General features: G+C 38.2%; 2 protein-coding genes across 2 annotated transcripts in view; one reads left to right on the top strand and one right to left on the bottom strand.

Annotated features, from left to right (window-relative positions):
- Positions 1 to 5,259: 5,259 nt before the first annotated feature.
- On the top strand, positions 5,260 to 8,314 carry chac2 (ChaC, cation transport regulator homolog 2 (E. coli)). The gene is made up of 3 exons (XM_079657179.1): positions 5,260 to 5,631; positions 6,210 to 6,245; positions 7,748 to 8,314. Exons 1-3 carry the CDS (start codon positions 5,497 to 5,499, stop codon positions 8,141 to 8,143), a joined length of 567 nt encoding a protein of 188 aa, XP_079513305.1. The 5' UTR covers positions 5,260 to 5,496; the 3' UTR covers positions 8,144 to 8,314.
- A 1,031-nt stretch (positions 8,315 to 9,345) lies between these two features.
- Positions 9,346 to 15,273, bottom strand: part of LOC307023708 (proteasome activator complex subunit 4B-like) — a 31,247-nt gene continuing 25,319 nt past the window's right edge. The window contains 4 exon segments of the mRNA XM_079657178.1: positions 9,346 to 10,225; positions 11,881 to 12,014; positions 12,409 to 12,547; positions 13,479 to 13,634. Of these exon segments, the coding sequence (XP_079513304.1) occupies positions 10,091 to 10,225; positions 11,881 to 12,014; positions 12,409 to 12,547; positions 13,479 to 13,634 (564 nt within the window). The 3' untranslated portion in view covers positions 9,346 to 10,090.

Below are 15,273 nucleotides of genomic sequence, written 5' to 3'. Positions count from 1 at the left end.
AAAAGTTATTAAATTATTATTGTTCAACTCCATAGCTGAAAGAGGTTTTAATATTTGATATCAGTCAGTGAGGAAATGTAGCCTGCGGTTCATTATTTTAGAACAAATTAAGATCAGTAGTAATCCAATTTAGGTGTATAAAAAGTCTCCTTTAAAAATAAAAAATAAAGAATAATTCTTAATTCCTAGTGTTGCAGAAAATCAAATATACTAGAGTCCACATCGAATGAGCTTTTCATTTTTTTGTCACTTTTCCAGTCTAAATAACTTTTTCCAAGTGAAGTAACAGCTTTTGTCTTGAGTGTTTTTTGGCAGAAACTTAAAAAACTACATTTCTGAAAAAATTAAAAAGTCTATCATCACATGGCCTACAGATGTTTGGCTTTTGTTGCTGCTACGACAAAGCATTGATATATGAAACAATCTATTTTATTATCATTTTCATTGTTACATCCTGTTTGAAGGCGGAGGGACAATATCAGTCATACCAATGTGAACATAATTCAAATAGTATCATTAGTCAATGCTTGTCCTGGTCCAACATTTTTACAAATGATGTTCTTGCAGTCTCAGTGTAAAAACTGAGTCAAAATAGATAATATCGACTAGCAAATAATGACTTTCTTAATGTCTTCCACATCATCATTATTAGTTGTAATACGCAGAATAGCAATTCTCAGGCAAGTAGGCTTACAACAGTGCTGATGGATGTGGCTGCATTCAAAGAGCCTGTGAGCCCACAAGAGAAACCGAGTCATATGAGCAGTTCAGGATCAAACAGTCTGAGGCCTCACATCCCAAAATGGCCCACTCAACTCTGCTCTCTACATACAGTGGACTTTTATGACTCGGCTTGCCAATTCCTCGCTGCTGAGATGGAGTCAGAGGTTCAAGAGTTTGTTTTGTGTGCAACCACCTCTGTCTGAGTGAGTCAGTATGGAGGAGACCTTTGGATGGGTTTTGAAGACCTGAATCGCTCCAGGAAAACCGCTAAATATCGGAAGTTAGTTAGAAGATCATGCAGGTGGTTGGTGCAAAAAAAAGAATTTTTGCAAACTGAACAAATCTATTTTCAAAGCTCAACCAGAGAGGAAGTATCAGGCAGGTTAAGGGGAATGTGACTCAGCGGTTAAAGACACGAGGACCAAACAGTCCCTCCCGTTCTAACGAAATAGTTTTTTAAAAATCGCTATTAGCTTCTTTTATTCTTATCCTTCCCATTAGTAACAGGACCATACATGCACACTTGTCTGTTCTAGTTTTCTTTGCAAACACAAGCATTATATTGACTTCATTGGAAAATTCGCCAGCATTTCCCCAGGTGGGAGTTGGGTAAGCAAGACGAGCGCATTATTTCTCTCAGGTAAATAGCTCGTTCTTGCGTAATTTCGAGATCACGTGAGAACAAAGAATTTGTATTTAATTATTATTATTCGCTGTAAATAATCTGTAACGTTTTAAGGAAATGTTTAGGCCAATAAACATACATCTTGTTTTATATTTATGATGATTTAGAAGCTGTACCGTACATGCTTTATTTTTTAATGTAGCCTATTGGCCTGTTCATGTGATGTAGGCTACTAACACAATTTGACCTCAACATTGAATCGTAATTTCATCTTGATTGACATATTTAAAAAAGAAAACTGAATTATTGAGGAACTGTTTTTTGTAAATGTTTGGATATTTAGTTATCTATACTTATCTTGTCTAAATTATACTTTCCTGTGGAGGTGGTAAATCAATCAATTCAGGATATTATTATTTGTTCTAAATAGTTCCCCTAAGCCAAATGATGATAGATTTGATAAGTATGTGCTAGCACAAGCCATCAGCAGGGGTCACGTGTTTGAGCAATAAGAAAGATTTACCTGATGGAAGAAAAATCGAACCCTCCATATGGCCTTCAAGTTTAGCTGAAACAAAAATATATAAAAGATGTTCTGAATATTAACAGCTCCAGCCATGAAGAATGACCGCAGTGAATCCACATTCTCGTGGAACAATGCATTTCTTATCTCTGAGTTTTTAGCGCGTACTCTCAAAGACAAGTTCACTTGTCCTCAGCTGCTGCCTGTAGGCTGTGGTGATGAAGATGGTCAGCGCCATGTTTTCAGGTGACAGGGTGAAGGACCTGAGGTTTTGCCAACAGACATCCTTGGAGCACATTATATGCAATCACAACAAAATAAATGCTGCCCGCTACAGTGTATATTCAGCTAGGGGCCCAGTTTTGAGGCAGGCAGGAGCTGTGTAGTAAAATGTGGGCGTCTCTTGGAATCTCCTCTGCAGGGCATAAGAAGCCTGGGCTAAGTGTATGCAGGCCCTGTGTTGCTTAGGCATCATGGTTTCCCTCTTGTCCTCCCTGGCATGATCCAACCACTGACTTGCCAGAACAATGATTCAAATAATTGAACTGCCTCATTGGGTCCAGACCGCGTTTTACCATCAGGGTTCAATGGTGACCCTTAGGTGGGGCAGTGGTTGGCGAGTCAGGGGCGTATCCACTCACTGGTGGGCCTTTGAGACACACTTCTGGAGCCAACTGCTATTGTGAGATACCCTTGCAGTTCAGCCTGGGACTGCATGATACCCAGTTTTGCTGCAGGGAGGCATTGCAGGAGTCTTGGTGCTGGAGAACCCCTGCCAGTAGGCTATATAGCCTGCGAGGATTACACACTCGACTCCTTTTTCACTCCTCATGCTTGAAAAGCTAGCCAGTGGAGGGCACACGGAGCAGGTCTAGTGTAAGCTACTGCAAATCTACTACGATTAAATCAAATTAGATTTTTTTTAAAAGTAAAATGCAGACTTTTGTAAATGAAAAGAAACCAGTACAAATAAGGAAAATGTGAAAGTAAGTCTCTTTCTTGGTCAGCTCCCCAATGTATCGACATAATACTTTGCAGCAAGAGAATAAGAAGGTTTAGTGAAAGCTCTGGAGTTGGAGAAGGAACAAAGAAAGAGGTGGAGCAAAGGGAAAAGAGACAGAAACTGAGATGTTCTTGTCAGAGAGGAAGAAGGCTTATGAGAAGCAAAGTTTACGTAACATGTATGAAGAATGGGAGAACAACTGAGATGTTTACACTGACTCATTGTTTGGCAATTATGACTTTTTGATAGCACCATGAATAAATATTGGATTATAATATGGATTCTTTTATTTGTAAAATTGAAGGCTTCAGATTATATTGTTTGACATACAATACTTTTCTTACTGACAACATGTTTTCCACATTCTATTTCCATTTATTCCTCTCGATTATCTTCATAGTTACTGCAACATCTCTGTTTTCCTTTTTTTTTCAAATAGAATTGCCGAATTCACTTAGTAGATACTGAATGTTTCTACAACAAAAAAAGCTCATTTTCTTAGAAAACAAATAGACTGTAAAGGGGACTGTTTATATCTGCCTTCATTTTTTGTTTGCTTGAAATGCTGCATGCTGCTAAAATATGCACACTTTTCTTTGTATCTCTATCACTTTTTATCTCTGTGGTGTTTATCCACAAATAGATGAGATTAAAGTTATTTGTACGTACAGTTTAAGGTATTTGGAGCAGGATTAAGCATGTGAAAACACTTCTGTGTAGCGCTGTAGCATTTTATAGTCATTTTAAATAGGTCGTATTTTTCACAGCAGGGAAAATGCTGCTTTTAATTACTGGAAGTGCTATGACCTTATTTTTATGTTTATTCATGCACACATTTACCCATATTCCCACCTCAGAGGTGATCTCTAGTGATTAGCTCCACTGCACCAGACTTGGTTTTCTAATTTCTTGAATAACAGTGTCTTTATGGCTGATGTTTCCTCAGCAGCGTTTTTCAGTCCAGCTGTGGATTTCAACCACAAACCTCTCTAAACTCAAGGCTGGTAGGTTACATAAAATATTTGCTGACAAGCTTCTCTCCGAGGCAGAGGAATGAGCACGGCTGCTGTTCATGGAGCTGACATTACAGGCCAGGCTGTAGCTGTCCACTTTGTTTGGTTCTGAATCAGTGCTCACACGGGCTACATGAGGAGCATGTTATTTTGGAGAACACACAATAAAACACTGAGGGAAATAGAAACTCAGCACCCCCTGGTGTCCAGACATAAAGCTATATTTCCTGTGTTATGTTTCCCAGTTCAGGTTTTTACCAATGCAAAAGCACAAGTTGTCATCAATTGAATATACATGTGTGCATATGAAAGGCAGCCTATAAGAAGATGCAGGACTTTGCGAAACATCGATCAATAGGTCATTCAGCTCATAAAAATGATGACCATTGTCTACGGTGCTCTTTCACCCCCCCATAGAACCTGATTTATTCATTATGAATGTGTCATTAAGTGTGAATGGACAATTATGGCACCTGCTTCTAAATCTTTATTATGGTCATTTAATCTCTTTCAATGTAGACATTTCATTTCAACGTCAAAACGTTCAGGGTATGGGAGCTTTTCCTTTTGTAATGTAACATTCTAAATAGTCTTAGAGTAAGAGTAACATCTCAAATAAGATTGGGCTAAGCCTCCTTGCTTTCAATGCAGTTGTAAAGTCTATATTCTTATCCTACTGTAGTCTCTTTATCATACCAAATATATCAATAGATCACCAACTTTGATGAAAATATTATTTAAACTTTTCAGCTAAAATATTTCATACTTTATTGGAAATTATTGAAATTTAGAAGCCAGCAATTCAATAAAGTGTCAGCTATATTTTCTCTTGATGTGTTATTACTTTTTAATTACATAAATAAAGGCAATAGGTTTCTAAGTGAGACAAAAAATTAAGTAGTTAATGTTTTACTGTCCCAAACATAAAGTAAAATACAACATTTGAAAAAGGCAAATATTTATACAGCCCTATTTGGTAAAGAAGATGGCAACCGTATAGTTATTTGGCTTACTTGTAATAGGCATACAAAAACATGTGTGGATTAGATTGATAAAGGTATTTGAGTTGTTATTGGTTTGACACATGGACTGCTTTGAGAAGGTTGTTCCAAATTAGATTGTATACTGAAATAGGTACAAACTTCCGGAATGGCGACTGGCCTTCAAAATAAAAGCAAGACGTTCTTTAAGGCATGCTAAAAAAGAGACGAAATAGCGTGCATAAAAAAAATGCCATAAAAAAGGCATCTTGGCTATGCGCTAAGCTGCCGAACACCCCTTAAATTAGTTAATTTAAAAAAAATAACAATATGATCGAAATGTTCATTTTATATTGAAAGTTATTCAGCGGAAGTATGTGGAATTACGTAACGCAGATGACTTGACAAAATAGCCCGGGGTCATTTATTGAATGGGCGTTATTACTTTATATGACATATTATACATTTAATAGCAATTTAAAATAGCTAGCACTACACTTTGAGGGCGTACACTTCAATTATTATAGTGTTATGACTTCGTTGTAGCCTCCGGACTGCAGTGTTGGCAGTTGGCTCAGCTTAAGCCGTACATATCGTCCTCGCAGTGACTGTTATCTTAAGGTCTTATTATGTGGGTTTTTGGGTACGGGTCTCTTATATGGAAAGTGGATTTCCCTTATGAGGAAAAGAGAATTGGTTACATAAAAGGCTTCAGCCGTCGGTTTTGGCAGGGAAGTACCGATCACCGGGGGATACCGGGTAAGGTGAGTGTACGTTTTTGTCTTTCGGAACCATATAAAGCTTTTTCTATTCCAAATAACTGACGCAATGTTGCCATGTCTGTCGGCTTCAATGATGTATTATCAAAAAAGCCAAAGCAGAAATGAAAGAAACCCTCTTAATGTCGAATAATGGGATACATTACAGAAAGGTTATTGGTTACCGCCCGGTAACTCATGGATTCATATTCAAAGTTATGACTGCATATTTGTCAGTGTCGACATTGTTCCTACTGTAAAAACACAGGACATTTAGCCGGTTATATTGCCTTAACTACTCATTCTAAGTTACCGAAGAAACGTTTTAGGATATTGTCATTAAGGTTAAATCCACAAAACATTTTCATATTTTAAAATGAGTTAGACCTCAAAAAGCAGCTCATTGTGCTGTTGTTACTCAGGTCTAACTTTATACTTTGTTATATTTTGAATATTTTAAATGAGATTTCTTCTGAACTACAAAGGTACCTTTGTCTGTGAAGTTGTATATTATGTCATATGATTGCTCATGTGATTTTGCTGCTGTTTTAAAGTGCTTACTCCTCTGTGTGTGGCCTTTACAGCCTGGCCGGGTGGTGACACTGGTGGAGGATCCTGAGGTAAGAGCAACCATTCCTAAACGTAATGGTACCATACATTCCTCTGTAATAGAGTTGCAACTAATGATTCATTTCACTGTCTATTACTTTGCCAATTACTTTCTCGATTAAGTGTTTTGTCTCGAAAATGGAGGAAAATGTCTACTCTATCAGAGTTCATGATGACTTGTTATGTCAGAGCAACACTCCAAAAAGCAATCAGTCAGTTTGCAATAACACAATGCAGAGAATGGCAGAAAGTAGTCACATTGGAGTTGGACCGGCACACGGTTAGCAATCATCTTTGCCTGATAAGAAAATTGGTTTTGGACAGGAACCACTAGTTATATCATCTCTATATAAAGATCTTGATATACAGTACACTTGGAACAGATTATCAATTTATGGAAGTTTAAAGTGACCCTAACCTATGTTCACTCACAGCAGCTATCAATTAAAGCTTTCAATCATAACCTCTTTACCCTTTTATAGCATCAACTAACTAATAAAACGAATGTTAATAGTATTAATCATTCTAAAAGTGGTATACATCTTTATTACATGAATTACATTTGACATAGTTAATATGATTATGATGTTTTCATCAAAAGATTAGTCAGGTTAAGGGGAAAAGCAAACACAATCTCATGTTAATTAAACAGTAATAAAATATATCACCATCTGAGAACCGTAATTACTGCGGTGTTATTAAGTATAATTAAAAGAAAACATGCAGCGTGTGGGCCAGCAAACTTGCAGTACATCTTCAAAAACAGCAAACTTTTTCAAATGGGGTTTCACTTTTTTAAATTGCAGTCACTTACCTCCTGTTTTTATCAAATTGTATAGAAGAAACAGTGGACTGTCATAGTTGTGTGGATATTTATTTATTTGCAAACATGCATTATGTGGTGCAAAGCTGAACAGGCTGAATGGCAGTGAAAGGAGATGGCATTTTTCATCAAAAGAAAGGACGGTGTATTATTGTCCGACCTTGACCAAGAGATCATTTTTCGCAGTTGATGGGAAAGAGATTGAGAGATACAGAGTGTGTAATGTAGTAACACCATGGTAAGCATCTATAAAAACATCCATTGAGAGTAGACTGATGATTATCTTAAAGTCAAATTCATCATTCTATGGAAGAAACAGGTTGTGATAAAAATATTAAGCCAATAAAAACTGTTTTACTAACGGTTGTAACCAACTCATCTTTATTTTGTATTATTCTGCAGTCTTTTTTCTTGATTAATATTTCATTAATAGCCTGGTCTATGAATTGTCAGATAAAAGCGACACATGCTTTTAAGAGTTTCCTAAAGTGAATGTTTATTGTCTTCAAATTGATTGTTTTTTCAGACCAACTTTAGTTTACTATCATAGCAGTCATTAAAAAGCTTGAGCCTGTGAATTCGGTCACCTTTGTTTGAAAAAAGGTCATACTATCAAATGTGTTAAATGTGGCTATACTTCATTCTTTTCTATATATGCCAATCAATATTTCTTCTTCGACTCTTCTTCAGGGGTGTGTTTGGGGCGTTGCCTACAAGCTACCGACCGGCCGGGAGCAGGAAGTGAAGAGTTACCTTGACTACCGAGAAAAAGGTGGTTATCAGGTCATCACTGTTACTTTTCACCCCCGTCCACCGCTCTCTGCGCCGCCCAGCCAGACGCTGCTCTACATCGGCTCTCAGGACAATCCAGACTACCTCGGCCCCGCCCCCCTGGAGGAGATAGCCAATCAGATTGTCAGCTCTACCGGTCCAAGTGGGAAGAACACAGAGTACCTGTTTCAACTAGCTGATGCTATGAGAACAATCCTGCCAGAGGACACAGACACACACCTGTTTTCTCTAGAAACTTTAGTGAGAGAAAGACTACACAGTGTGCAGAAACACTCACACACTCAAACAGGTTAATTTTGATGATATCTTTAAAACTCTCAGGGTTTAAAAACAGATAAGGATATTTGTTGGGTACAGAAAATGTGTTGGCAAAGTCTGTTTTTATTGTTACACTACAATGTCACAATACTGTCAAAAATATTCAGAAAAAACACCTTGCATTGCTAATAAAATGTATTGAAATATGCTGGCCACTAAATCATCTTTGAATAAGCTTGACTACACGTACGATGACTCCTTCCATTGAATGTTTATGGAGATCCTTTGAAGTTAATGAAAATGACAAATATTTAAGGGGATATATTTACATACACATTTTGTCTGATTTTGTGCATTTTAAAACATAAAAATGTGATTTATGCGTTAACTGCTCGGTGAAATATAGAACGGACGCAACTTCAGTAGTAAATTCATTAAAGAACCCAAAGCAGTGCATGACTTTTCAGTATATGATTGTTGTGCCACTTTATAAAAACAAAAGAGACTGAAATCTCATAACAAATATCTACAACTGATGTTTTGATTATGCCGATTTATGATTGTAAAGGGCTATTTAGATGATTACAATTACACTGTAAAGAAAGAAAGGTTTCCCAGACAACTTATGATCTTTTTTTTTAGATAGCTAAAACTATATTCAATATTAGAATTGGGAGAACGTATCAGTCATGCCCAGAGAACTTTCCAGAGTATCTTGTCTAAGCTGCTTATGTATACTGTATATGGTACATTTTCCTGATCTCTCTTGGTGATATAAGATCCATGTTTTTGTGCAGTTGGAATGATCATACTGCTTTAATCACACTATCACACAGTGTACAGCCACATAAGCACACATTGTTTCCTCCAGATTGTGCTGAACAGCCATGGTGTTTCTCATTCTGCCAGCACAAGTCTCAGCACAGTGAACATATCAAAGTCAACAGTACTGCATCAGAAAAAGTCAACATGCAGAATAAAAACGATGACAGCTCTATCTGTGATCATGTCTCTCTTTAACACAGCAGCATCTGCACAACATAAGTGAAAAGCATCCGTGCAGGGAGAGACATCTCATCTGTGTTTGATCTCTGTCTCTGTACAGAGCTATCTGCTGTGGACATGAATGTCATATCAATGTGCACCGACAAGCTGCTGGTATTTCAAATGATCAATCAACCCTGGAGAACACAGCATTCCACGCTCAATCTTCTTCTCTAAAATAAAAACATCTCTCGTTACAAATGATGCCGTGACTTTATTCACAGGAAACAACAGGACATTCTCAATGTTGAGCTATTGTATAACACAACACAGTGGGTTGTGTAGGAATGTGATAGTTAGTTACATTTCATAATTATATGTATACACTTATAAGTGTTGCATACATGCATATCAATACATCATATCATACAGTAGCATATATTATTATATTAAGCTTTATATATTAAGTAATATTATTATAAACATTATCACCTTGCATGATAAGTATTACATTTGTATAACTATTAAATTGTAACTGTCAAACTACCATTAGGTTTTTGGTAATGATAATGACAATTTTTCATATTCATTTGATTATAGGCTCATATATGATTACTACTTATTACCTATTGTTTGAATGTATCTTAAAGGTAGAAAGAGAGCAATACATACTGCAGTGAAATGTTCCACAACATTAAAACAATTCAACTAAAGGCCGATTATCTTTAAATGAAGTTGCCACCTTTGGGGCTGCTGAGCTGCTTGGCGAGACGAAATGAACACACCAAGTAAGTTAAATATTTGAACTGGTTTAGCCAAGTGCTGCTTTTCTGACGGATTTAAAGGCCAACTTTGGCACGTGAGATTCCAGAGACAGGGCCCTCAGCCACTGCTACAATATCTGACGTCATTTGAACAGGCTGCACAAAGGAACCCAACACTACATCAGCTGTAGTTATTCTTCTGCTGGGTCAGTGTGTGGAGGATCTGAGGGGGCAGTCAGGCGTAGTAACAGGGCGACACCAGCAGGTCTGTGAGCACCAGCAGCTGGTCGTCAGTGAAGCACTGCCGGTGCTCCTGCCAGTTATCGTGGTGAGTACGCCTGAACTCCGACAAGGTCTTCTTCACCGTCATCTTAGAACAACAAACACCATCATCATACTGACACCATGGGAACACTTCAACTGTTGTGGATGAATGACATGTCTATCTTTGCCCATCTCACACACTGTATAGGCTTACTGTACAAGACACCTCAAATCGATATACCTTGCTACATTTCAGAGTGAAATATTGCACTTGTTACTTGCTGGCTTTATTTGATAACTGAAGATAAAACAGTAATTGAGATCCACTTAACATTCATTTCAACTATGTTGCATTGCTATAGATTAAAAGTAACATCTGTTTGTCTATGTTACGTCATACATACACTTTGTGTGATTAAGACATTGTTAATAAAAGACAGCTGGATTAGCGAGAGGTAACATATCATTTAGGGCCAAACTTTTGTTTAGTGACAAATATATACAATACAAATATAAACAGGATTTTAGACAATACATTTTCTATTAATTTATATCCAAGACTTACAATGAAGGATTTTAACATCAAAACACAAATTATTTTTAAACATTCACAGCATATCTGCTTCCTCAAAGATTCAGTAGGGAATCCCATTGAGAACTATAATATTCCATCACTGGAGTGGCAGCTTTACAGTGGTTGTTACGAAATTAGGACATTTCAATGGAACTAATTACATTGTCTTTATTGCATTAAACTCCTGCAATAAAGAGGATTGTAATAGTTCTTTATTTGTTGCTTTATTAGTTATTCAAAGGCCAAGAAGTTAAGAGCTTAAAGCCACTATCAGTGTTTACACAAGAGCTACCTTCATGTTTAACAGAAGAACGAGGCATAAGAACAAGAATGACTTGCAAAGTAAATAGTTCCTGTTTTGACTTGTAAAATGTAGCGGTGTAGAAGCTAACAGCAGCTGACAATGTTGCTAGCATTTGTTTGCATTGATAAAAAACTAATGAGAAAGTTATAATTTATTGATGTTAAATTGCCACATATATCCATTTAAAATCCCCCGCAAAGAAATTATTTAAAGGGAAACAAGTTTGGAGTGAAATTACGGTGGCTCAACACAGAAAAGAGAGAAGCTCATTCTCATGACTTAAATATCAACTGCATTTATTTTACATCATGGCCTTCAAACAAAATGATTAGAATAGATTTTAAGAAAGGAAGTGCCTGTGGCCTGACAAACTCAAACAGATTTTGAGAATAGTGTCCGCCTGAAGAAACCAAGATATTATATCATTAATATTCAGCAGAAAATCAACGGCTACCATTTTATTACAGCAGTTTTAAAGCTTCTGAAAAGAATAGTTGTGCAAAAAATTCCTCTGCTGGCAAATATATTCTTTAACTGTATTCAATTTAATTTCTTCTCTCATTTCTTTCACTTTTGCCACTACTGTAACGTTTTATTCAAACTCTGCACTAAAGATTACATTGTACGTCTTCTTCATGCCTGAAGTAAGACCAAAGACACAATTTTCTCCTCAATTGGACAATGAAATTGTATTCTTTCAGCTCACACTGTGTTGATCTAGATGTTTGTATGTGAGTGTGTGTGTGTGTGTGTGTGTGTGTGTGTGTGTGTGTGTGTGTGTGTGTATGTGTATGTGTATGTGTATGTGTATGTGTATGTGTATGTGTGTGTGTGTGTGTGTGTGTGTGTGTGTGTGTGTGTGTGTGTGTGTTTGTGTGTTTACATCTATAGGCTGTTGGTCGTTGAGGTGGTCGCTCAGATCCATGAGTATCTGAGGCATCCAGTCTGGGACGTCGTAGGGGCTCGACAGGATGCAAGCACTGAGGCCAAGCACTCCAGCATGGCGCCGCACTAAATCTGTAAACACACACACACACACACACACACACACACACACACACACACACACACACACACACACACACACACACACACACACACACACACACACACACACACACACACACACACACACACACACACACACACACACACACACACACACACACACACACACACACACACACACACACACACAACTATGTTGAAAAACACCTTACAATTTCAAGGTTCACAATTCCCCTTGGATAAGCAAAGGGTAATAGTGCAAGTATTACTGTGATTGCCTCATTGTGTGATTGCGATGTGTGTGTGTGTGTGTGTGTGTGTGTGTGTGTGTGTGTGTGTGTGTGTGTGTGTGTGTGTGTGTGTGTGTGTGTGTGTGTGTGTGTGTGTGTGTGTGTGTGTACACCTGTGGAGGCCAGCTCCCCCCTGGCCCTGGGGAGGCGAGTCTGACTCAGCGTCTGGAGCTCTGTCTGCAGACTGGAGTCCAGGGGGAAGAACTGGCACTGCAGTAAACCACTGAGGGTGGTGCCTGCCATGTCCCTCACCTACAGGGAGAAGGAGGGGGAGGGAGAGCAATGAGAGAGGAAGAAAGAAAAAATAGACCGGTGAAGATCAGAACCGACAAATAAAGGAAGCGGAGGAATCCACGAGGCAGTTTCAGGGCGAGAGACGCATAAACAATTTATTAAAAGAGGCGAGTGCAAGGAGATCGGGGTAAGGCGAGATACACGGGACAAAGATGAGCAGAGCAGGGGGAGAATAGGGAGGAGGCGGAGGTAAAATTCAATTGCAGAATATCGCTGCATCACTTTGCATAAATTATGAATAGGCAAATGAGTGACGGTTGCTGTATTAAAATAGACAATGACACAAAGACAAAACATTCACCAGCTGTACACTAACACAGTTTACAAAATAATGTGAGATACGGAACTGCTTTTGGAAAAATAGACGACCCAGATAAAGCTTAGTGTTTATTGATTATTACCTGTTCATCCTGATCAATAGAAAAGGGTCCAGTTTGGACATTGTACAAAAGATAATTTTTCTCAATATAACATTAGATATATTCTGTAGTTGATTTTTTGCATTTTTGAAATAGACATGAGTCTGTTGAGATTAAATGTCAAAGTTAATAGAATTTTTCCATATATATTTTGGGGGATAAGATTCATATTACTTATGGATTATTTATAGCCACAAAGGAGTTTAAAGACGGCCATTGTGCTTTATCAACATCCCTGTAACCACTCAAAAAGAGAGGCATCAACACAGGAAAACTAATGAGGGGGCTGAGCAGAGATGTAGAGGGTTATTTTTAAGCAATAGCAGTGAATAGAGAAGATGGATTAAGATTTACTGAGGAAAAACTAGGGGACAATAAGTGGTCATTTATTTTCCTCTGACATTTATACCTTGCAGAGGGGCAATGTCTGTACTAAACCTTACTTTGCTGCCTTTTTGCACATACATTACCTCAAGCTGTTCATCAAGTAGCAGCTGCATGACCAGCTTTCGGATGTGGAGCACCGCAGCAGGCACACTGAGCAGGGTAAACAAGTTGTAGAAAACCATGATCTGCAGGTAGGTCAGTACTGAGAAGCGTGCATGCCATGATCTGCTGACTGTCATCTAGAGAGAAGAGGGAGAAGTTTATTTGTTGTGTAGCCTAAAACTTTAAGTTCTAGTTTAGGCATACCAACACTTATAATCTAGAGCAGGGGTGGGGAACCTCCGGCCTCCGGGCCGTATACGGCCCGCGAGACCATTTGGTACGGCCCTCGAGGTAATTTATAAACACACGCAAAAAAGAAAAAAATTCAAGAAATCTATACCGCAAAATAATTAAACAAGCTTGTTTTTCCTGGCCAAGGTCAGGGTCCTTGAATACAACACGAGCCTAACGTGTCATCACGTGGTATATGTCTCGTCTGACACGAGTGTAGTTCTAACGAGAGCACCAGAACGCGGCTCCGGGCCGGGACTTCACAAATTGCAATACCCATAAGGAGCCGTACACATGCCGCAGTTTTTGCGTGGCTGTGTCTTTAGTTGAAAGCCCAGTGGCGATCTGTTCATCTGTCATACTGATCATACAGTCAATAACTTTGTTGTTATTAGCATCTGGTTAGCTAGCTATGCTAACGAATATAAGAAGCTTTTTCTCCAGCCAGTGAGGTAAAGGCACATCTTTATATGATCATTATAGTTATAGAAAAATAAGAGAATAAAGTAAACAGGTATACAATACTAATATGACAGTAAAAAAAAAGTTGTTATTAATAAACAAGAATACAGTTTAAAAGGGAAGTGATTTGTAAAATATCCATAAAGAAAAAAGTCTGCTTACAGTTCTGTTTCATATGGGTCTTGAGAGATGTATCCATAGATCTCTTCATGTTGCTCTCAAAGTGCACCAGATTGATGCTTTTAACTTCAACATTTAAAAGAAATCTTCCTGGTGGTGCATATCCCCAAACCCCCCCAGATGAGGTTAGATCCGCCCCCCCCCCCCCCCCCCCCCACACACTTAAATCATGTCCACATGGATATGAAACTAAATACATTTGCACACATCTCGTGTCAATATCTTTCTGTTTTGGTGGTCATGCCACGGTGCATGAATGCGCGGGTCATGGTCAAATATCTGGATTAAGAGGTTGCTTTTTCTTTGCACAGCATGAAAGAAAGGCGAAATGAATGGGCTGTTATTTGAGTTTTTTAAGCAGACGTTGAGTTCAATCATTTGTACGGCCCTCGAAGGATGTTGTAAAAATTGAAATGGCCCTTGAGAGGAAAAAGGTTCCCTACCCCTGATCTAGAGGCATGCTTGGGACTCTGTGAACCTGCACTTAGAATCTGCAGTGCTTTGAAATAAAGGTTTACGTCAGATTGTGAAACATGCCAACAATGATTATGCTAACATGCTGGCATAAAGAGTGGAAAAAGCCTAAAGCAGGGAAACAGTTAACTAAGAGGCTACAGTCACCTTTTTTATTTTTTATTTAATCGTTTATTTGGCATGGACAATGCACAATAATGAACACTTAAAACATTAAAATGTGTCAAGCGTAACAGTGCCAGATTTAGCTTTGAGCTAATTTCCATCCGCAGTCCCTACTCCCTCACATAAAACATGCTAGCAGCTCTGTGAGGTTTATGCACGGTGGTCCTTTGAGCTAAATGCGGTACCCCTTTACAATAAGACTACCCTTATAAAGGGTTTACGAATAGTTTGCAATTAATTTATTAATTAGGTTGTGAACACTTT

The sequence above is a fragment of the Notothenia rossii genome (genome assembly GCF_949606895.1).
Source record: "Notothenia rossii genome assembly, chromosome: 11".
Lineage (NCBI taxonomy): Eukaryota > Metazoa > Chordata > Actinopteri > Perciformes > Nototheniidae > Notothenia > Notothenia rossii.
This window is presented reverse-complemented; position numbering and strand designations above follow the sequence as displayed.